Consider the following 22,913-nt stretch of genomic DNA (forward strand, 5'->3'; position numbering starts at 1 on the left):
GTGAAAATTGTACAAGCTGTAAGAATGATAGTCTACATTAATTATATGAATGTTTTTGCAATATTTTTAATTATGTAATATTAGGAAGTTATAATGTGCCGATAGGATGATCCCTATATTCAGTATATTAGTAACACAGTCATTATTTTAAAAGATCTCCATAAATTTCAGGTAATAAATAGCGCAATAATTCAACAAGACTGTACCATAGTAGTTTTGAGTTGATCGAACATTCGTTTCCATTCTTCCATGCTGCAGTCACCTGTCTAAAACAAAAGTTGAGAAACAGGTGACAAGCTTCATCCTTTTTTATTGTTTATTTATTGACTATCAAGTGCACATAATAACCATCAGATATGCAATGTGCATATAGAAGCGAATTCAATCAATAGCATGACAAGCTGCATCCTAGATGAAGATTTAATGGCTGAGACAGACCGGCAGGCTGCCTGATTCCAACAGGTATAATTCACTGACAGTTCTACAAGACTGGCTGGCTGCTTGCATTCCTATAGGTAGCTTAGTTTTATTCTAATATGTTTAGAAGTAGATTAATTCCTGCTTCCAATACCTCAGTCACAAATACAGAGCCATTTTTTAAAAGTTCATCCCTCAACGCTGCTGTCTGAAATAAACGTTTAAGATACTTGAAATTGGTTTTAGGTTCGACGTAATAAGTTAAAATGTATCAAATGTGCTATAATGGCATTCACAAACTGTGCAAAATATTTAGGTGGAGGACATACGTTACAGGAAACACACTTTCATTGCACATTAAGTGGTTCACATGGAGGCAAAGGTTCCAGGTATGACTTTGATGGTGAACTATGTGGTTTACATTGTGGTGCTGACTGCACAAAGACGTACATTCCTACATGTAAGAAACACATAATTATATCATCATATCATACATATTTTTGGTATAGTGCATGATTCACTCCCGAAGGAGCGTCTCGGCACATGGCTGTTCAGAACGAGTGCACTGTAGAACATGCACGTTGTAAACATCTTGTTAAAGTTTGTCAAATCGGGACACGCGCAGATATGAAAAGGGAGTCTTTTCCAGTGAAAAGGGGCAAAATGCAAAACAAAGATCTGCCAACCTATCTGGAGGTGCATTTGCACGGAACTGCAAGGGAGCTTTATTTGTGGACCTTAACTGTCTTGAGTGAAGATAGGCAGGAAAGACCTTATTTTATGCCTTATGCGTCAAGCAGCTTAGCTTAAAAACTGCACATTTCCTGGTAGCCATGGTAGTTTTTTAGGATGGGGCCGTGCGTGTAGGCTACAAATTAGCCACAGGGCTGCATTCTGCTCAACTTGCAATTTGGCGAGCAAAGTGCTGTTTGCTGCTACCAACAGTGCATTCACGTAGTACAAGCAACTAGTTATTAGTGCCTGGGCAAGGGTTTTTCTGGAGGTAGAAGGGAGCAAGGGAAAACTTTTTTTAAGAGCCTAATTGTGGCAAAACAGGTGCCACAGGGTGCTTTGACTTGATCTTTTATAGATAGCATTAGGTAAATTTTTACTCCAAGATTTTTCACCCCTTGCTTAGGAGAAAAGGCTGGGCCAAGTTCAGTGGGCTATCAATCAGCCGACCAAAACTCAAGTGCTTTGCCAAATAGGACAATCTCAGTTTTCTCACTGTGTAATTGGAGTCAGTTTTTGGTCGTCCAATCTGCTATTTCCTTCATACAGCTCACAAACTGAGCTTTAACTTTATCTGGATCAGGTCCGAAGGAGATGAGAAGTTGGGTATCATCTGCATATGACACAATCTCCACACCACATGATCTCATAATATGTGGCAGAGGCACTACATAGATATTAAATAGTGTTGGGCTCAGGCATGAACCCTGAAGGACCCCTTTGTTGGTATATCTTACTCGATTTTAACGGACTGAAACAGACATTTTAGGTTCTGTTGACAATGAACCTATGAGCCAATGTAGCACTCTGCTGTAAAGTCCTGTCTCATGTAGTCTACGGATTAGGATGGAATGAGAGACCATGTCAAAGGCCACAGATAGATCCAGTAACATCAGCATGACCGGTATTTCTGCATTTAGTGAGAGTCTGTTGTTATCAGTGACTGCCACCAATGCAGTCTTGGTGCTTTCTAGCACTCTGAAACCCGATTGTGAGGGGTGAAAGGTCTTAAGTTCTTCTAGAAAGGCTACTACCTGTTTATGAATATAACTTTCTAGTGTTTATCCAAGCTGAGGTAGCAGCAAGATAGGTCTGTAGTTATAAAGAACTTTGGGATTTTCCGAGGGGAGAATGATAGAGAGGACACATAGCTAAATGTTCTGAGGTGCATTGTACAGACAGTGACAGCAATTGTAATATAGGGCATTCAGAGTGATAGATACTGAGCTCTATGGCACAAATAGTGGTGTTCATTGTCTTCCAGGCTCATAAAATCTAAGGCACTATTATGATGGCGCAGAGTGAGAAGCATTGAGCCATAGGGAACTCACAATAGTGTACTAAGGGGTTTATGGCACACAGAATAGCCAGCTGGGACACACAGGACACAAAATGTGGTAAACAATTAGCTTTGGGACCCACAGCATGCCATACAGTGAGATGCACGGCACAAAATGTAAAGTGGCAGACAGAGGAGTATAAGGAATTAAGGGCCAGATGTAGCAATCTCCGAATTTGCTATTCGGAAATTGCGAGTCGGTGCGACTCAATTTCCGAATCACAAATTCGGATGCAGAACGGTGTCTCAGACACTGTCTGTGAATCGCTATGGGGTCACAAAGACCCACCTCATTAATACTAATGAGGTGGGTCGCATTTTGCGACCCCATAGCGATTCCCTGCACACACAGGGATGGTGGCCTGCTGGAGACAGCAGACCTCCATGTCTGTGACTGCTTTTTAAATAAAGCAGTTTTTTTTTTTGTATTGCAGCCCGTTTTCCCTAAAGGAAAACGAGTTGCAATACAACAAAAATAACAAAACTATTTGGTTTCGTTTTTTCAGAGTAGGCAGTGGTCCATTGGGCCACTCCCTGCTCTGAAAAAACATTTATGGCAACATTCACAAAGGGGAAGGAGTCCCATGGGGACCCCTTCCCTTTTGCGAATGGGTTGCCACCAGTGTGACACTGGTGGTAACTGCGAATTGCTTTGCGACCGCGTTCGCGGTCACAAAACAATTTAGCATTGTGGTGCGAGTCGCAAAAAGGAAGGGGACATCCTTTCCTATTTGCGAGTCACCGTCACATTTTGCGAGTCGGTACCAACTCGCAAAATGTGAATGAGCATGGCGATGCGCATTTTGCATGGCGCAAACTGCGATTTTCGCAGTTTGCGCCATGCAAAATGCTACCTACATCTGGCCCAATGGGTCTCATTTAAAAGAATCTAACACATCAGCCCGATGGGTCAAATTTCTTGCGCTGCCCTATGGTCACATAACAACGCAATGGATGCACTGTATTTACAATACAGAGGCCTCTGGTGCACGCTTTACAGATGTGTCAGAAATTCTGATGCATCTGTTGGTGCTAAACTCACATATTGCTGTACTAGCATAAAAAATTATGCTTCTCCAGCAATGCGAGGAGGCCCCCATACAGAAAAGCCCTGAGTCAGTTTTACTCCTGCTGTGAGCAGGCGGTAAAATTTGGATGCAGTGAAGTCGCAGAATGAGGTAGTGAAATGTTGCAAATTTTACTGTGTAAGTTCTGGGTTGCACTGCCATGTCATTATGAACTTCCATCACGAAAGAGAATTGACATGGTGTGTGAAAAATTTAAATGAGGGCCATTTTGTATAACTTGAAAGAACTACTTGAATTCCAGATGGGGTGATACTGTGATAGAGGATAAAGAGGGAGGTGTACACTGGGTTAGAGCCGGCTTTAGTCAATGTGACTGGTGCAGCTGCATCTGGCACTGAGCTCGAAAGAGGGCACTATGTTTAGAAGTAACCTCTGGGCTTAAAATGTCCTTCTGCAAAGGTTCTTGTGTGTCCAAGCAACATTAAAATTGTCAAGATATGTCTGGCGATTAATGTTCCTCCTGGAGTGAGATGTAGTGTTGTCTACTGACAGTTTTGATTCGTCAAAACGTAGCAGATGGTTGATACCTCTGGTGCAAAGAACATGTACCATGCAAATCACAGAACTGTATCTTATGTGGATAGTTCAGTGGGAAACTGCGATTGTCACATAGACCTTTTTGTTACGTGCAGTTCCTATGTTACAATCTTAATACAGCACAGTGACCTATGAACTGTCATCAAAGAGCTGCATGCACACTGCATGGTATAGGTTAGAATGTTATATTTTTTTCCTAGTCTCTCATTAACCTAATGTTGCTAAGAAGGGTTCCTTTGGGCTGAAATACATTCTTATTAGTATGGCCAATTCCATCCACTGTGCTACATCTTAAATTCTGAGATGTTTTTATTCTCCAAACCAAACATTCTTAAAATATACTGCCTGCTAATAAGGATGGTGTGCTTCCTACATATTGCAATCCTCATTTCTTATGTAACATTATCTATAGAGTTCTTTACACACATATAAATTAATTGTCTCTGGAAATTGTGTGTGATGTAAAGTGTAAACACCCTACACTGGTATGAGGAGCATTTCAAACAAATGAACAAATAAAATACATGTGAGAGAAGTAATATTGAGCAAAGAGGGGCACTGTTGGAAATTGTCATTGAAGGGCTGTAGGAAGGTAGCCTCTTTCTAGCCTTGTTACCCCCACTTTTGGCCTGTTTGTGAGTATATGTCAGGATGTTTTTACTGTCTCGCTGGTATCCTGCTAGCCAGGGCCCAGTGCTCATAGTGAAAACCCTATGTTGTCAGTGTGTTTGATATGTGTCACTGGGATCCTGCTAGCCAGGACCCCAGTGCTCAGAGGTTTGTGGCCTATATGTGTTCCCTGTGTGGTGCCTAACTGTATCACTGAGGCTCTGCTAACCAGAACCTCAGTGTTTATGCTCTCTCTGCTTTTAAAATTGTCGCTGCAGGCTAGTGACTAATTCTACCAATTCTAATTGGCACACTGGAACACCCTCATAATGCCCTAGTATATGTACCTAGGAACCCATGGTATTGGGGTTCCAGGAGATCCCTATGGGCTGCAGCATTTCTTTTGCCACCAATAGGGAGCTCAGACGATTCTTACACAGGACTGCCACTGCAGCCTGAGTGAAATTACGTCAACGTTATTTCACAGCCATTTTAGACTGCAGTTAAGTAACTTATAAGTCACCCATATGTCTAACCCTCACTTAGTGAAGGTTAGGTGCAAAGTTACGTAGTGTGAGGGCACCCTGGCACTAGCCAAAGTGCCCCCACATTGTTCAGGCCAATTGCCCCGGACTTTGTGAGTGCAGGGACACCATTACACATGTGAACTACATAAAGGTCAATACCTATATGTAGCGTCACAAAGGTAACTCTGAACATGGCCATGTAACATGTCTAGGATTATGGAATTGTCCCCTCAATACCATTCTGGTATTGTGGGGACAATTCCATGCATCCCGGGGCTCCAGCATAGAGCGGGGGTACTGCCAAACTAACTCTCTGGGGTTTTCTCTGCAACTACCGCTGCTGCCAACCCTCAGACAGGGTTCTGCCCCCCTGGGGCCTGGGCAGCACAGTCCCAGGAAGGCAGAACAAAGGATTTCCTCTGAGAGAGGGTGTTACACCCTCTCCCTTTGGAAATAGGTGTTAAGTGCCGAAGTGGAGTAGCCTCTCCTGGCCTCTGGAAATGCATGAAGGGCACAGATGGTGCCCTCCTTGCATAAGCCAGTCTACACCGGTTCAGGGATCCCCCCCAGCCCTGCTCTGGCATGAAACTGGACAAAGGAAAGGGGACTGACCACTCCCCTGACCAGCACCTCCCCAGGGGAGGTGCCCAGAGCTCCTCCCATGTGTCCCAGACCTCTGCCTTGAATGCAGAGGTGTGAGGGCACAATGGAGACCTCTGAGTGGCCAGTGCCAGCAGGTGACGTCAGAGACCCCTCCTGATAGGTGCTTACCTTTCTCGGTAGCCAATCCTCCTCTGAGGGCTATTTATGGTCTCTCCTGTGGGTTTCTCACAAGATAACAAATGCAAGAGCTCACCAGAGTTCCTCTGCACTTCCCTCTTCGAGTTCTGCCAAGGATCGACCGCTGACTGCTCCAGGACGCCTGCAAAAGTGCAACAAAGTAGCAAGAAGACTACCAGCAACATTGTAGCGCCTCATCCTCATCCCGGCTTTCTCGACTGTTTCCTGGTGGTGCATTCTCTGAGGGCTGTCTGCCTTCACCCTGTACTGGAAGCCAAGAAGAAATTTCCCGTGGGTTGATGGAATCTTCCTCCTGCTAACGCAGGCACCAAACTTCTGCATCACCGGTCCAATGGGTCCCCTCTCATCTTGACTAGCATGGTCCCTGGAACACAGGAGCTAGATCCAAGTGTCCCCGACAGTCCAGTGGCCCTTCTGTCCAAATTTGGTGGAGGTAAGCCCTTGCCTCCCCACGCCAGAGAGTAATCCTGTGTACTACGGAAACTGCAGCTGCTAGGGCTTCTGTGCACTTTTGCAAGACTTCCTTCGTGCACAGCCTAGCCCAGGTCCTCAGCACTCCGTCCTGCATTGCCCAACTCGCTGAGTTGGACTCCGACTTCATGAGACTCCCTTTTGTTGTGCTGAGAGGACCGCCATGCTCACATCTTCTGAATGCCTGTTCAGGTGATTCTGCTGGTGCTGCCTGCTTCTGCATGGGCTCTCTGTGTTGCTGAGTGCCCCGCTGTCTCTTCCTCCAAGGGGCGACCTCCTGGTCCTTCCTGGTCCCTGTCAGCACCTAAAACCTTCAACTGTGACTCTTGCAGCTAGCAAGGATTGTTTGTGGTCTTTCTGCGTGAAAACAACTCTGCATCCTCCAGCACGCTGTGGGACATCTTCTGACCAAAGGAGAAGTTCCTGGCATCTTCCATTGTTGCAGAATCGTTGGCTTCTTCCACCCGGAGGCAGCCCTGTTGCACCTTCATCCGGGGTTTAGTGGGCTCCTGCCGCCCCCCGGACACTTGCGTGACTTTTGGACTTGGTCCCCTTCCTCTGCAGGTCCTCGGGTCCAGGAATACGTCTTCAGTGCTTTGCAGTCAGTTGCTGCCTTTGCAGAATCCCCTATCTTGAGTTGTCTTTCTGGGGTAGCAGGGTAACTTTACTCCTACTTTTCAGGGTCTTGGGGTGGGGTATCTTGGACACCCTTAGTGTTTTCTTACACTCCCAGTGACCCTCTACACCCTGCACTAGGCCTGGGGTCCATTCGTGGTTCGCATTCCACTTTTGGAGTATATGGTTATGTTGCCTCTAGGCCTATTGTCTCCTATTGCACTCTATTGTGTTCTACAGTGTTTGCACTACTTTTCTAACTGGTTACTTACCTGATTTTGATTTGTGTGTACACTTTGTATATTTTACTTACCTCCGAAGGAAGTATATCCTCTATTGTCACTAAAGTAGCTTTATTTTTAGTAACTCTGAGTATTGTGTTTCTTATGATATAGTGCTATACAATATAAGTGGCATAGTAGGAGCCTTGCATGTCTCCTAGTTCAGCTTAACTGCTCTGCTATAGCTACCTCTATCAGCCTAAGCTGCTAGAGCACTACTAATCTACTAATAAGGGATAACTGGACCTGGCACAAGGTGTAAGTACCACAATGTACCCACTATAAGCCAGGCCAGCCTCCTACAAGGGCACTGAAAAAGACTGTTGCACCAGAACCCAACAGCGCTAAAGGCGGCCCTGCCTGTGTTGCATGATACACAGAGTGATGAATGCTTAGTTGTCAGTGAATGCTTAGTTGTCGGGACACAGAATGGTTGAGAGAGCATAACAGCCTAGGCAATTAGTTGTAGGGCACAAACAGTGCTGGCCACTGTAACATAGGGCACACAAAGTGGCAGACACTGACTTGCAAGTCGCACACAGTGGTGGACACATTGATTCAGAGGCATTGAGGTTTACAGTACATAAAGCAAGGCATTATGTATTGTGGGGAACTTGGAATGGTGTACAAATCACTGCAAGTGGAGAGTAGTTAACAGGGAAGTACTGGGCCTAAAATAGGTAGATAAAAAGGTGCGTGGAAGACAGAGTGCTTGTCAGTAAAGAGTGTGGCATAAAGTATAATGGCAGACACAAAGGTGGAAAGAGCCCAGAGAGATACACACTGAAGTATAGGGTACAAAGAGGATTAGATAAAGTGGCGGAGGGCAAACTACCACCACTAAGTTGCAAACCTATGGTTTGAGAACACTTGGAACTTTTAGAAATTACTTCATAGGGGGGTACAGGTATCAAAACACTCACACACCACTACGTACAATTGAAAAGATTTGTCAGGATGCTCTATATTGAGAGTAGAACGTTATATATCCTAAATACTGCTTAAGACACAATAACTCAGTTAAAAGCTGTGAAATGGTTCTGAAATTACAGCTACAGGAATGCCAGTTTAGCATTTTTGTGTTCTGTAAATTACAGATGTTACTCATACCCAATGTATGGTTATGTCGTTTTTTTAGACTGGGAAAATGAAAGGTTGCATATATCTGCTGAGAGTGATACATGTGATTCAAAATGTACACACACATTTTTGTTGAGAGGTCATCAACCCATTAACCTAACACATCACTTACTCATCAGCTTGTAATAATGAGAATAATGGTCAAAGGAATTAATCGGGCGCAAGAAACGCACACAGCGCAGTGGCGTAATTCTAAATGTGGTGAGAACACTTTGGGCAGATTGACAAGAAACTGGCACATCAGCACTGATGCGCCATTTATCTTGCGTTGCCCCTTCCCTACCTAACAACACCAAGGGTGTGCCGTATTTACAATACCGCGCACAATGGCAGACATTTGGACAATAGGGTAAACGTTTTTGGCTCTATTGTGGCACTTCGCTACACTAGCATCAAAAAGTTTGACGCTAGTGCAGGAAGGCCCATAGGTTTCTATGGGTGCCTCATTGTAATGCCTGTTTTGAGCAGGCTTTAAAAATTATGGAAAAAATGTTGTAGTGAAATCTTGTAGATTTCAATGCACCATTTTTGCTGGCCTCCTGATGCCGGAATGCTCCACTTGCACACATTATGCCTGATGCAGGCATAATGTGTTGCACGGGGAGCAAAGTGGCACAATGCATGCATTGCACCACTATGTAAATCTGGTGCGGCAAAAGTTGCCTCTTTGCCCCCCTTTGCATTAAAAAATGACACTGATGTGGCCCAAGGAGGAGGTAGGGGATTGTAAATATGCCACGTGGGTTTTTGGCAGAGATGAAGAGATGAGGAACTACCAATGGTAGACAAGAACTGAAGGTTGGGAAGTACTAAATACTGACAGCTCTTGGTGTGAGAAATGTGAGGTGATGTCAGGCCGCCTTGCGAGGAGTAAGAGGAACATATTGAGGGAGACAGTGAGGTAGTCACTTCTATGGACAGAATGACAGAGAGATTTCAGTCATGAAAGAATGGGAAATTGGGCAGTCCTAGAGAGAGCACTGATTGCAAATAGTCAAATCTTGAAGAATGCAGATGTGCAATGATTAGTAGAATACGGGCACTTTAGGGGAACAACCAGGGAGAGGCAATTATTGTAACTGCACTCCATGTGAAATGCATCCATGGGGGGGTTGTTTGAGAGAGTTGGAACACCTGGAAAGAGATTATTAGGTGCAAGATAGAAACAGGTTACCTACGTGACTGGGATGAGACACTGGGAGGGAGTTCATCAATGCCATTTTGAAACCCCAAGAAGACAAGGCACTTACAGAGGAGAATTGATGAGTATTGACAATCACGTCAGCAGGGGGCAGTGATAGCCTAATGTCAAATATATGGGGAAGACACTCATGTTGGGATATGTGATAAAATCATTGGGGCATATTTACAAGCCCCTAGCGCCTCCTTGTGCCATATTAACGTAATTTATTTTTAAGCTAATGTGGAGCAAAGAGGCAATTTTTGCCGCACCATATTTACATAGAGGCGCAATGCATGCATTGTGCCACTTTGCTCCCCTTTGCGCCACATTATGCCTGCACCAGCCATAATGTATACAAGGGGGCATTCCTGCATTAAAAGTCCCTCAAAAATGGCGCAGTGAAATCACCAAGATTTCACTGCGCCATTTTAACATCATTTTTAACTTCTGCTCAAAGCAGGCATTAAAATGACACACACACATAGAAACCTATGGGCTTCCTGTCCACTTTGCTGCACTAGCGTCAAAATGTTTGACGCTACTGTAGCAGAGCAATACAATAGTGTAAAAAATTATGACACCATTGGCCTAGCGACTGCCTTGGTGCGCCATATCGTGAATACGGTGCTCACATGGTGTCGTTAAGTGGGGAAAAGGCGATGCAAGAAAAGCAGCACATCAGTGCTGATGCACCACTTTCTTGTAAATGTGCCCCATAGTGTTTAGCTCACTTGAACAATTTTGCCAACTGTCAGGATTCAATATTAGCTATAAATTAACATATGAAGAACAGATTGTCTTTACCTTGCAATGGTCGCATGAGCAGAAGAGTTCTTGTAGAGCGACCAAAACGTTTTTCACATGTTCTTTCTGAAAAAAATAAAAGGATAGTTGTATGTCATACTTTAAATAGTGTGTAGTCACGTGATCACAGCTGGGTTTTCTCTTGTGGTTCAGGTGCTATTCTTTTTAGAACATATATGTGTTCAGCCTAATGTCCAATGTCCTGTTCATTCTAAAGGATAAACAACCCCCACACTTAACTGCAGACAAAGTAAAAGTGTTCTTGTGGTTTAGTTTGATAGTTTAGTATGCTTGTGTATCCAATCTCAAATGATTTTACTACAACTATGTATATGTAAATATTGTTACTACTACTACTATTATTATTATTATTATTATTATTATTATTATCATTATTATTATTATCCTCATTATTATTTCTTTTTTATTATCATTACTACTACTATTGATACTTTGTACAGTTGTGTTTGGTCAGTGTCTCACTCAACATGCACAACAAAGAAATTGTTACTTTCAGGGGTCTTACAATGGAGGGGGACACCATTTCAATTTCAGGATAGGTCTTACATTGGTGGTACTCTTTGCACATGACCTATCTCTTTGTAGACATCTATGAACACCCTTCTCCTTGCAGGGAGGTGTTCACATATTCACTGGCACACCTAATTGGACAGAAGGCTTCTTTAAAATTCACAGTTTACAGTAATAGTTAGATAGAAGCTTGGGTTAATTAAATCCGAAACTCTAACGTACTATTAATGCACACTCTTTTCAGTTACTACTTTCAGCAACACACTTTCAAGTTTCAACCTTACCATAATGTACTCAAAACAGTTGGTGTGTGGGACCCCTCCACCACTGGATGGGTGGCAATATGTGCCACTTCCATGAGGTTGCACATGACCTAGGAAAAAAATAAAAATCTGTAAGACTTTACTCTGGTGCCATTTATTGTGTGGAAATACCTAAAGCTGATTTGTTGTTTGCACTTTGTATTTTGTCCATTTCCTTCACTCACTTACCCAGTTGCACACTCAGTAAGTCACACACTCACTTCTTTTTTTCAGATTCGGTTTAGTACAGTTTTGACAAAGCATACTTCAATATCAACAACAATTAAAAACTCTTAACTCTTGAAATTCTGATAGTTCTGACAAACAATGACAGCTAATTAACAAACTTTTGTATCAAGGAGAGTAGAGAAATGACCATATTCAACTTAAAACAGTTATCAACAAACAGGCAAACCAGGGATTATACAACAGAGCATCTCAGTAGGTCATAAAAGTCCTCACACTATCCTCTTTGTCCATCCAAAAAAAACATTGTCCATCTAACGATACATATTACTCTGTTCATTTCTAAACTTCATAAAACCCATCAATTTACACATGACTGAACCCAGGATATACATTTTTTTAAACTCATGAAATAGAAATGTATACAAATGCATTACCTGAAAAATATCACATGCAGCAGGTTAAGTTTTGCTAAATGTAGGAAGCTTGCATGTATAGTAGGCATATTTCTGTAGTTCCTACACTATCGATACAACCTGAAAGTAGTTATCTTAGTGATTTGCATGTAATTTACAGAGGCTGTATTTCTAGGCGATCATTGAAATTGACAATTATGAAAAGACAGTGGGGGTGATTCTAAGCTTGGCGGGCGGCGGTAGCCGCCCGCCAAGCGGGAACCGCCAGAAGACCGTACCGCGGTCAAAAGACCGCGGCGGTCATTCTGGGTTTCCCACTGGGCTGGCGGGCGACCGCCGAAAGTCCGCCCACCAGCCCAGCGGGAAACTCCCTTCCCACGAGGACGCCGGCTCAGAATGGAGCCGGCGGAGTGGGAAGGTGCGACGGGTGCAGTTGCACCCGTCACGAATTTCAGTGTCTGCAAAGCAGACACTGAAATTCTTCGTGGGGCCCTCTTACGGGGGGCCCGGCAGTGCCCATGCCATTGGCATGGGCACTGCCGGGGCCCCCAGGGGCCCCGCGGCACCCCCTACCGCCATCCTGTTCCTGGCGGGAGACCCGCCAGGAACAGGATGGCGGTAGGGGGTGTCAGAATCCCCATGGCGACGGAGCGCGCTCCGCCGCCATGGAGGATTCTCATGGGCAGCGGGAAGTCGGCGGTACACCGCCGACTTTCCGTTTCTGGCCGCGGCTGAACCGCCGTGGTCAGAATGCCCAGCGGTGCACCGCCAGCCTGTTGGCGGTGCTACCGCCGACCTCCGCCATGGCGGTAATTACCGCCAGGGTCAGAATGACCCCCAGTGTGTGGTATTGATTAAACTAAATGTACTATAACAATTTACTAAAACATTTCCCACTGAAATATGAATATCTTATCATTTTGAGAGTGGTTGTTGACTTTGGGCAGACATAAACGCTCAGCCTCTGTTGTAGGCTGCTGTAGGAGACACCTTTCCTCCCTTCTCTTGCTCTGTAGTGCTGGTCATACTATTTTATAATAAAAAGCAAATCTTCAGTTGCCTCAGAGCAGTTGATCAGTGGATGACATGGAGCCATCTCAAACTGAATGCTTCCAAAACAGAAATACTTACATGTGGCGACTGGAAAATGTATAACCCACTGTGAGCTTGGCCTGGTGATATGGGACCACCTCTTCAAGTATCCAAGGAAGTTAAAAACCTTGGAATTACCATGGACTCCAAGTTAACAATGAATTTCCAAGTTGACACATTAGCACAATCAGACTTCATCACCTTGAAGTCTCTGCAACTCATCTTCCCCCACCTTGGATTTTCACACAAGATGCAGGCTAATATCTCTCTTGTACTATCCAAATTGGATTATTCCAATGGCCTCTACCACTGATCATCTCTATCTATTATGAACAATCTACAACGTATTCAGAACTCAGCTGCCAGGCTATTATTACATGTAGACTGGCAGCTGACAAGCAGGCAGACATCGCCTCTGCCTTGAAAGTTCTACACTGGATACCGGTTGCCAGAAAATCCACCTTCAAGCTGTTTGTATCACCCACAAAGCTATACATGGAACAGGACCGCTTTTCATCAGAAACAAAATAACCAAATACATTCAACAAAGAAACCTCTGCTGAAGATTGACACCTGCCTTAAAACACCGCCATACAAGAAAAAGACAAAAGGTGGTACATCCTTCTTTGTTCAAGCAGCCAAACTATGGAATTCATTACCCCCAAATATAAGATCCACGGATAACTATCTTGTCTTCAGAAAACTACTCAAGAGTTTGCTCTTTCCATCATAACCACCATATCCAAACAGCAATGGACTGCATATGCCTGTGTTGATAAATGTTTATAATTTTATTATGTGTATATTCTAGACATGTATAGTTCTTTAAGAAATATGTATAGCTGCTATTTTATAATAATAACTTATACACACACTCTTTAAGACTGTTTAACAAATATATATTTATCCATCGTTAAATATATATTTGTGTGTATGCATGTGTGTATGTATATATGTGTGTGTATATACATATATATAGATATATATGTGAATATTATTCTATGCTTAACATGTTCATAGGTCATTGCATAGCTCCTAGATAAGTTGTTATATTAGATACCTATCAATCCCTGCTTTCTTTTTTTATATCACAATGAACAAATGTTATCTTAACCGTGACTCATCCCAAACCCATTCTACTACTTTGGTCACAAAAATAACCATGTCTAAGCTCTTCCCTCCTCTACCGCTCCTGGCTCACTCCACACCTCTATTTACTACTTTGATCTCCCAAACAACCCTACTAAATTCATCCTCATTTATCTCACCTTTGACTCATCCTAAACCCCTTTTGCTACTATGATCTCCCTAACCCCTTTCCATATACTCCTCCCTCCTCCATCTTTCCTTTACTCATCCCATCCCTCATCCTATTGCTATAAACTTCCAATTAACACTTCTGAATTCTATCCTCCTCTATCTTCCCATTACTCTGGTCAATCCAACTAACAAACTCACATATCCTCCTCTCAAATTAACTCATATTAATACTAATACTAATACTGTACTCATATTTCCCTATACTAATCCCCCACTAATGCCTTTTAGGTTTCGGAGTAGCGTGCTACTCACAGAAATGTGCTTTGACGCCTCGTCAGGGGTAGTAAGTGCTATATAAATACAATTGCAATAAAGCAAAAAGTCTCTTGATAGCTTGAGGCTTGAGAGTCACATGCTCTGATGCTGCTCTTTTTGTGTTTTACTTTTCAGTAGAATCCTCAGGCTCGCTCAATTATCCATTGTGCTGTTACTATAGAATGTGCCCACAGAATCCCCTGGGCAGTGGATAATATGGACCCATCATAATCTATACTTCACACATAGCCAGGACTGTACACTATGGTATACATACATCTAACACCAAAGAAAAGCACCATTTCTTGGCCTTACAGCTGGTATTGAAAGAGTAGCAATAAGCATCTTAGGTTGTCTCCGCCTCTACAGTATGCCATTTTGTATGCACATTGTACACTTTAGGACAGGGGTGTCCAATGTAGGTTCTCGAGGGGCCAGATCAATTCTAGATATTCAAAATAAATGTTGTGACCATAGATGAATTCCATTGATATTCATTGTTTGCAAACATTCTTTATGTGGATATTGTGAAACACTGCTCTGAAACAGAAATAAAAAGCATTCACTCCACAAAGAGCTACTCCACCCAAAAACCTGCTGAGATGTATAGTCTGTCACTGTTCATGGAATGCAATGTCTGAGTCAAAGTAACAGTTGCAAAGGAAGGTAGAATATGCTATCAAGAGTGGAGATTTAGCAACACTATGAACCAGTGCTTAATTTGAGCAGGTATGGCTCACTGGCACTCATTTTAGGGTCCTGGCACTTAATTTGCATTAAGAGACTTTGATCCAGAGCAAGTGAGAGAAAACCACAAAAGGAGGAAAGAAGAATAAAAAGACTAAAAAAATGATTAAGGGAGACCACAGGGATAAAAAAAAACCTGCAAGAGATAAAGAGGCAGGGAGTGTATGGTGGTGGATCAAAGAGACATGAGGCGGAAGCAAGACTATGCAGCCTTGGCATTCAACACCCTGATCTTTGATAGCGCAGGCCGAATGCTTTCTGAACAAAATTTTGAACATTGCTTTTATTCTTTTACAGATTAATTGCTGCTTTGTAATAGTTCGCAGTCACAAAAGGTGATGCAAAATGGAGCAGAGGGCTGACAGAGTATTTATATTTTTGTGCTGGACTCTGCCCCTGAAAGTAACTTAAGGAGCCTGTGTGCTACTTTGGATTACTTTACCTGTAGCGGGCATCTCATTGGTGATATGCGGGAATTCCCCTGTTACCATCCATGGTTTTTCATTTTTCATGTAAAGCTCATAACAATGGTAGATAGACCTTTGCCAAAAGCAATGACTGCTTGAGGCTGGTGCTAACAAGTGGTAATGTTTTTTATTTGTTATTTTTCCTAACTTTATTCACATTGCATCTGTCCTGCACTGCACAGCACACACACAGAAACGTGGGAAAAGATTTAAGCTATGCCTGAGCAAAGTACCTTGTACTGGAATGATACCATTCCAGTATGAAACCTATGCTAGGGACACACTTCGTTAAAAGGTGGGTGTAAGCCAGCACTGGTAATGGAGCAGAAGTGCCAAATATTAGTAGGTATGTTGCTGCCTGTTGTTTCCATCCAGCACAGTGCAGCTCTGTGGTAAAAAAGAATGCTTACCATAGCAACCGCTAATGGCCACGAGCAGGAACACCACACCGATCTTCATGATTAAGTGATGGATAGGTATTGACTCTTCAGATGCTGGTGGATTTACCTATCTCTGACACCTACTTTTATACTAGAAGCATCAATGGACACTCCTCCCAGATCATCACAAGATGGATCAAATATCCACTTTCTACAATTCAGTTTTGCCAAAAAGTTCTTTCAAGGATAACTGCAAAGGCCTCTTACACACAATAGCTTTTTTCACCAATTAATAAAGTTTGTGGTGTGACTGGCATGTCTCTATTTGTTGTTCCTTGTGTAAAGAGCATGTAGGCATAAGGAACATGTCAATATTTGTTAAAGGAGTCATTAAGTCTCAAATCTCACAGATCCAGTTTTAATCTTCTCTTTTTCCATCCTGTTGTCTATTGTAACTGAAAGTATTTGGAGCTATGTCCTATGGAATTACGTATGTGTATTTTCTATGCCAATGATTTGTTTATTGTTAGAGGGATAAGTAGTCACTCTCAGCAGTAAGAGCGTGGCAAAGTGTCCTCATTACTGGCAGAAATCCACTGCGTTTCACAAACCTTATCATCTTGCCCATGAGATCCTAATCTGGAAAGCCTTTTTTAATCCACTTACCTTTTTGGTTTCAACTAGAGGAGTGTGCTTGGTATTTGCAATTGTAAGTGCCCCTTCCCCAGGGTATCAATGGAAGCTAAGGAAGCACAGAGTAAAAATATTTGATGAAAGATTTTCATGCGTCGGAGTGCAGCACAAGACCCATACCCTGCATAAGTCAATTTTGTGCCTCTAACAAATATGTTCTCAGTCTATCCAGAGAATTTCACAGTGACTCCAGTCCAAAAACGATAATTCTGCCCTCCCGATTCATTGCCGCTCTAACACCAATTATATTGACTGAGATATAGTATGCAGGATGGCTGATGATCATTTACTAAATCTCAGACTTAGAAAGCAATGTTCTCATTTGCGAATTCACAGGTAGAACTCTGGCTAACATTACTGCAGTTCCCAGCTACCTTTCAACTCTAACACTACACCACTTTACTTTTATGCTTCTATTTCCTGTATCGCTAAAACTATGGGGGTTATTACAACTTTGGAGGAGGTGTTAATCTGTCCCAAAAGTGACGGTAAAGTGACGGATATACCACCAGCCGTATTACGAGTCCATTATATCCTATGGAACTCGTAATATGGCTGGTGGCATATCCGTCACTTTTGGGACGGATTAACACCTCCTCCAAAGTTGTAATAACCCCCTATATCTCTTTATGTTGAGCATGTAATACATTCTTTGTCTTACTTTGTGTTACTGCCCATACCTTTGGGTCTCCTTTGTGATCTCCTAAGGACAACAATGCACTACTGACTAAGCAAGGAGAAACAAGACTGAACATTCTTTAATCCCTTTGCTGCCAGGCCTTTTCCCCTGCAGAGCTTTTTTTTTTGGTCTATTTGGGGCAGTTTGCACTTAGGCCCTCATAAATTTCTGTTCACATAAGTTACCCACGGCGAATTTGCGTCCTTTTTTATCAGCATCCTAGGGATTCTAGAGGGTCCCAGTGTTTGTGAGTTCCCCTGGAGAAGACCAAGAAATTAGCCAAAATGCAGCTAAAATTTCGTTAAAAATAAAATGAGAAAAAAGGACTGCAGAAGAAAGCTTGTGTTTTTTCCCAGAAAATGGCATCAACAAAGGGTTTGCAGTGGTAAAATCACCATCTTCCCAGCTTTCAGAAACAGGGAAACTTCAATCAGAAAACCACATTTTTTCAACAGAATTTTGGCATTTTACTGGGACATGCGCCATTTTTACTATTTTTTGTGCTTTCAGCCTCCTTCCAGTTAGTGACGGAAATGGGTGTGAAACCAGTGCTGGATCCCGGAAAGCTAAACATTCCTGAAAAGTAGACAGAATTCTAAATTCAGCAAGGGGTCATTTGTGTAGATCCTTCAAGGTTTCCCTACTGAAAAAACAGCTAAAAGAAAGAAATATTGAAATTGAGGTGAACAAAAGAGCCATTTGTGTCCTTGTTTTCTTCTAGTTGCGGGGATATATAGGGCTTGTTGGTTCATTAAGAACCCTAGGTACCCAGAGCCAATAAAAGAGCTGCACCCTGCAATGGGTTTTCATTGTATACTGGGTCATAGAGAAATTCATTTGGTGAAATATAAAGAGTTAAAAATAGGTATCAAGGAAACCTTTGTATTTCCAAAATGGGCACAAGAAAAGGTGTTGAGAAGCAGTGGTTATTTGCACATCTCTGAATTCCGGGGTCCCCATACTAGCATGTGAATTATAGGCCATTTCTTCAAATAGACGTCTTTTTTAAACACTGTCTTTCATTTGGAAGGATAAAAGGAAGAGAAAGACAAGGGACAATAACACTTGTTCTTCTATTCTGTGTTCCCCAAAGTCTGCTGATAAAAATGGTACCTCACTTGTGTGGGTATGCCTAATGCCCGCGACAGGAAATGCAACATTAACACATCACATTTTTACATTGAAATCTAGCTCAGCCCGCACCTAGGGAAACCTAGCAAACCTATAAATTTTTGAAGATTAGACACCTAGGGAGATTCAGAATGGGGTGACTTGTGGGGCTCTCGCTAGGTTCTGTTACAAGAATCCCTTTGCAAACCTCAAAATTTGGCAAAAAAACACTTTTTCCTCAAATTTCAGTGATAGAAAGTTCTGGAATCTGAGAGGAGACACATATTGCCTTCTACCCAGCATTCCCCCAAGTCTCCTGATAAAAATGGTGCCTCACATGTGTGGGTAGGTCTAGTGCTCACAACAGGAAATGCCCTAAAACACAACGTGGACACATTACATTTTCCCAAAGAAAACTGACCGCTTATTGCAAAGTGCCTAGCTGTGGATTTTGGCATCTAGCTCAGTCGGCACCTAGGGAAACCTAGCAAACCTATACATTTTTAAAGACTAGACACCTAGGGAGATTGAGAATGAGGTGACTTGTGGGGCTCTCGCCAGATTCTGTTACAAGAATCCTTTGCAAACCTCAAAATTTGGCAAAAAAACACTTTTTCCTCAAATTTCAGTGATAGAAAGTTCAGGAATCTGAGAGGTGCCACAAATTTCCTTCCACCCAGCATTCCCCCAAGTCTCCTGACAACAATGGTACCTCATTTGTGTGGGTAGGCCTGGTGCCCGCGACAGGAAATTCCCCAAAACACAACATGGACAAATCACATTTTCCCAAAGAAAATTGACCTGTTTTTTGCAAAGTGACTATGGGTGGATTTTGGCCTTTAGCTCATCTGGGACCTATAAATACCTAGCATACCTGAACATTTCTGAAAACTAGACACCTAGGGGAATCTAGGATGGGGTGACTTGTGGCACTGTCACCAGGTTCTGTTACCCAGAATCCTTAGCAAACCTCAAAATATGACAAAAAAAACACTTTTTTCCTCACCTTTAGGTGCTGCAAAGTTCTAGAATGTGATGGGAGCCACAAACTTCCTTCTACTCAGCGTTTCCCCAGGTCTCTCAATGAAAATGGTACCTCACTTGTGTAGGTAGGCCTAGTGCCCGCAACAGGAAATGCCCCAAAACAATATGTGGACACATCAAAATGATCAAATACAAAACTATCTGTTTTTGCGGGGGAGGGCACCTGCGTTTTTGGTCATGGGCTCAGCAGGAATCTAGGGAAACCTACCAAACCCAGATATTTCTGAAAACTAGACACCCAAGGGAGTCCAGGGAGGTGTGACTTGTGTGGATTCCCTAGTGTTTTCTTACCCAGAATCTGCAGAAAACCTCAAATTTAGCTAAAAAAAAATTAAAAATTTCACCGCACCAGCACTAATTTCCAACTACTCAACGTTCCCCTCAGTCTCCCTTTAAAATGATACCTCACTCGTGTAGGTCGGCCAAGTGCCTGTGACAGGGAAGAGCCAAAAACATGTCAAAATTGAGGGGAAACCAAATCGGGTCCAAAAAGGCAGTTTGGAAAAAAAAAATTTTAGGCTGACAAGTGGGGCAGAATTTTTATTGGTGTAGATGCGACAATGCTTGGTGGTAGGAATTTCATGGATCCCTGCAGATTCCGGAAGGTTCCATCACAAAAATGTGGGGAAAATGTGCAGGTTTGCAGGGCATTGTGAGTAAGAAAATGGTGCGGGTGAATGTGAAGCACACCACCTGGGCTCACCCAGATGTTCAGTTTTCAGATGTGTCTAGGTCTCGTAGATTTTTCTACATGACAGCATCCCAAAGTCGAAAAAGTGCTGCCCTCACCATTCCAAGTGGGACAATTTTGAGAATTAGACAAGCTCTCATGACCAAATGTAAAACTAAAAACCCCAAATAATCAAATGTCCTCTTGCTTGCTGTTGGGATAAGATGTTTTAGTGTGCGGGGGGGAGAGCTGAAAGACTGTTACCCCCTTCAGTTGGGGTGGGGGAACAACCATCCCCATACTGGTTGGTAGCCACCATCCCACTATTTTTTTTTTATTCCCTGGCATGTAGTAGTCTTTCTGCCCCCCCAGGGAGTGGATCGGGGGTAATTGCCCCATCTGCCCACCGGTGGGCAGAACAGCTTTGTCCCCATTTATTTGGGATGGGGGTATAGCCATACACCCACCCTCCTTTTTGAAAAAAATCTTCCCTAGTCTCTGCTGGGCTTTCTACCCCTCTTGGGGGAAGATGGACCTTTAAAAAATAGGCTGATCTGCCCCCAAGGGGGGGCAGAAATGGCCAACAGTAATATGCCCCCATGGGGAGTGACCATTGCTCAAGGGGCTGCCCCCAAATAAAACGCACACACACACCAATCCCGGGTGCCTAAGTGGTTTCTGACCCCCGGGTCAGTTTGGCCTAATAGACATCAGCCGATCTTGCCCCAAGGGGGGCAGAAATGTTCTAACATTAATTTTCCCCCCAGGGGAGCGACCCTTGCGTAAGGGGTTGCTCCCCATCTGTAAAAAAAAATCAAAAAAACCCTAGTGCCTAGTGGTTTCTGTTCCTCCAGGGGGTAGAAATGGCCTAAAATAAATTTGCCTAAGGGGTCGCTCCTCTTGCGTGAAATTGGCACCAACAAAAATCACTGGTGTCTAGTGGTTTCTGCCCCCCTTGGGGGCAGATTGGTCTAAGAAAAATAGGCTAATCTGCCCCCAAGAGAGGCAGGAATCGCCTTAAATAAATTTGCCCCCAGGGGAGGGACCCTTGCCTAAGGGGTCGCTCCCATTTAGTGGAATTGTAACAAAATAAAAAATCCCTGGTGTCTAGTTGTTTCTGCCCCCTTGTGGGCAGATTAGCCTACTTAAAATAGGGCGATCTGCCGCTAGAAAAGATGCAATAAAAAAAATGCCCCCCAGAGGAGCGACCCTTGTCCAAGGGGTCGCTCCCCTTCATTATTTGTATACAAAAAAACAAACTCCCTGGTGTCTAGTGGGCATTTCTGCAGCCCAATCACTTTACGATCAGGCTGCAGAAATGCTCAGAAAGACATGAAAGGAAAGGTCTTTCCTTTCCTTTCCTGTCTCTCTGCCCGTTCCCACCCTTGATCGGAAGAGAAATGCAAGCATTTCTCTTCCGATAGCTCTGGAAGCTGAGCTTCCAGCACGATGAGGGCGACCTCTGATGAGGTCAGCGCGAAATGGCGCTCTGACTTCATCAGATGTCACCGGGGGGCGGTGGAAGGGGAAACAATTCCCCTTCCATCCCTGTCTTTAGGCCCATGGGGGGAGCACTTTCCCCGTGGGCCAGTGCCAGGATGTAAGGTTACATCCTCGGCACAGGAGCACTGTGCCACAAGACGTAACCATTATGTTCCCGGCACAGAAGGGGTTAAGGATGCTCAAGTCAATTGTCACTCAGTGTATTCATGCATAGTGTTGCTAGCAATATATAAAAACAGTTCATTTTCTGAAGATATGGGTAGTGTGAAGGAGTACAGGCTAAGGGGATGAAGGAGGAATTGAAGGCAGGAGTAGGGAGATTAACATCTATTGTCCATCTTGAGCTTCACACATGGATAAGAAAGCTCTTTAAGACAAAGAAGTTCTGTTCATTTCTATGGGCTAGGAGTGTGGGATCTGCCTAATATGGTTGGCAAGGGAGTTCCAAATACCAGGATTGTTGCCACAGCATGCATGGTGCAGTGTCTTCTCCTTGTTTCATTTTGTTTGTATTGTGCCTTAAGCAGTTTCTGCTGTGAATGTTATGAATCTCAATGAAGACCTTAATTTTCCCTAACTTATATAATGGGGTCGCTCCCCTTTAGCGAAATTGTCGCAAAACAAAAAAAAATCCCTGGTGTCTAGTGGTTTGTGCCCCCCCTGGGGGGCAGATTGACCTAATAAAAATAGGCCGATCTGCCCCCAGGGGGGCAGAAATGGCCTAAAAACAATTTGCCCCCCCGGGTATGAGCCTTGCCTAAGGGGTCGCTACCCACCTCTAAAACAACTTTTTAAAAATGATCCCTGGTGTCTAGTGGCTTCTGCCCCACCGGGGTCAGATTGGCCTAATTAAAATAGGCCGATCTGCCACCAGGGGCAGAAAACGCCTTATAAAAAATGCCCCCGAGGGGAGCGACTCTTGTCCAAGGGGTCGCTCCCCTTCATTATTTATATACAAAAAAACAAACTCCCTA

At 43.4% G+C, this 22,913-nt stretch overlaps 1 protein-coding gene across 1 annotated transcript in view; it reads right to left on the reverse strand.

Moving 5' to 3' along the window:
- Nucleotides 1-16,374, reverse strand: part of LOC138262009 (ranaspumin-like) — a 75,004-nt gene extending 58,630 nt beyond the window's left edge. The window contains exons 1-4 of the mRNA XM_069211646.1: nt 16,271-16,374; nt 11,360-11,448; nt 10,545-10,610; nt 207-266 (exon numbers count right to left, since the gene is read on the reverse strand). Coding sequence (XP_069067747.1) covers nt 207-266; nt 10,545-10,610; nt 11,360-11,448; nt 16,271-16,319 — 264 coding nt within the window. The 5' untranslated portion in view covers nt 16,320-16,374. The remainder of the gene's footprint in view (nt 1-206; nt 267-10,544; nt 10,611-11,359; nt 11,449-16,270) is intronic.
- Nucleotides 16,375-22,913: the final 6,539 nt, after the last annotated feature.

The sequence above is a fragment of the Pleurodeles waltl genome, chromosome 10 (genome assembly GCF_031143425.1).
Source record: "Pleurodeles waltl isolate 20211129_DDA chromosome 10, aPleWal1.hap1.20221129, whole genome shotgun sequence".
NCBI lineage: Eukaryota > Metazoa > Chordata > Amphibia > Caudata > Salamandridae > Pleurodeles > Pleurodeles waltl.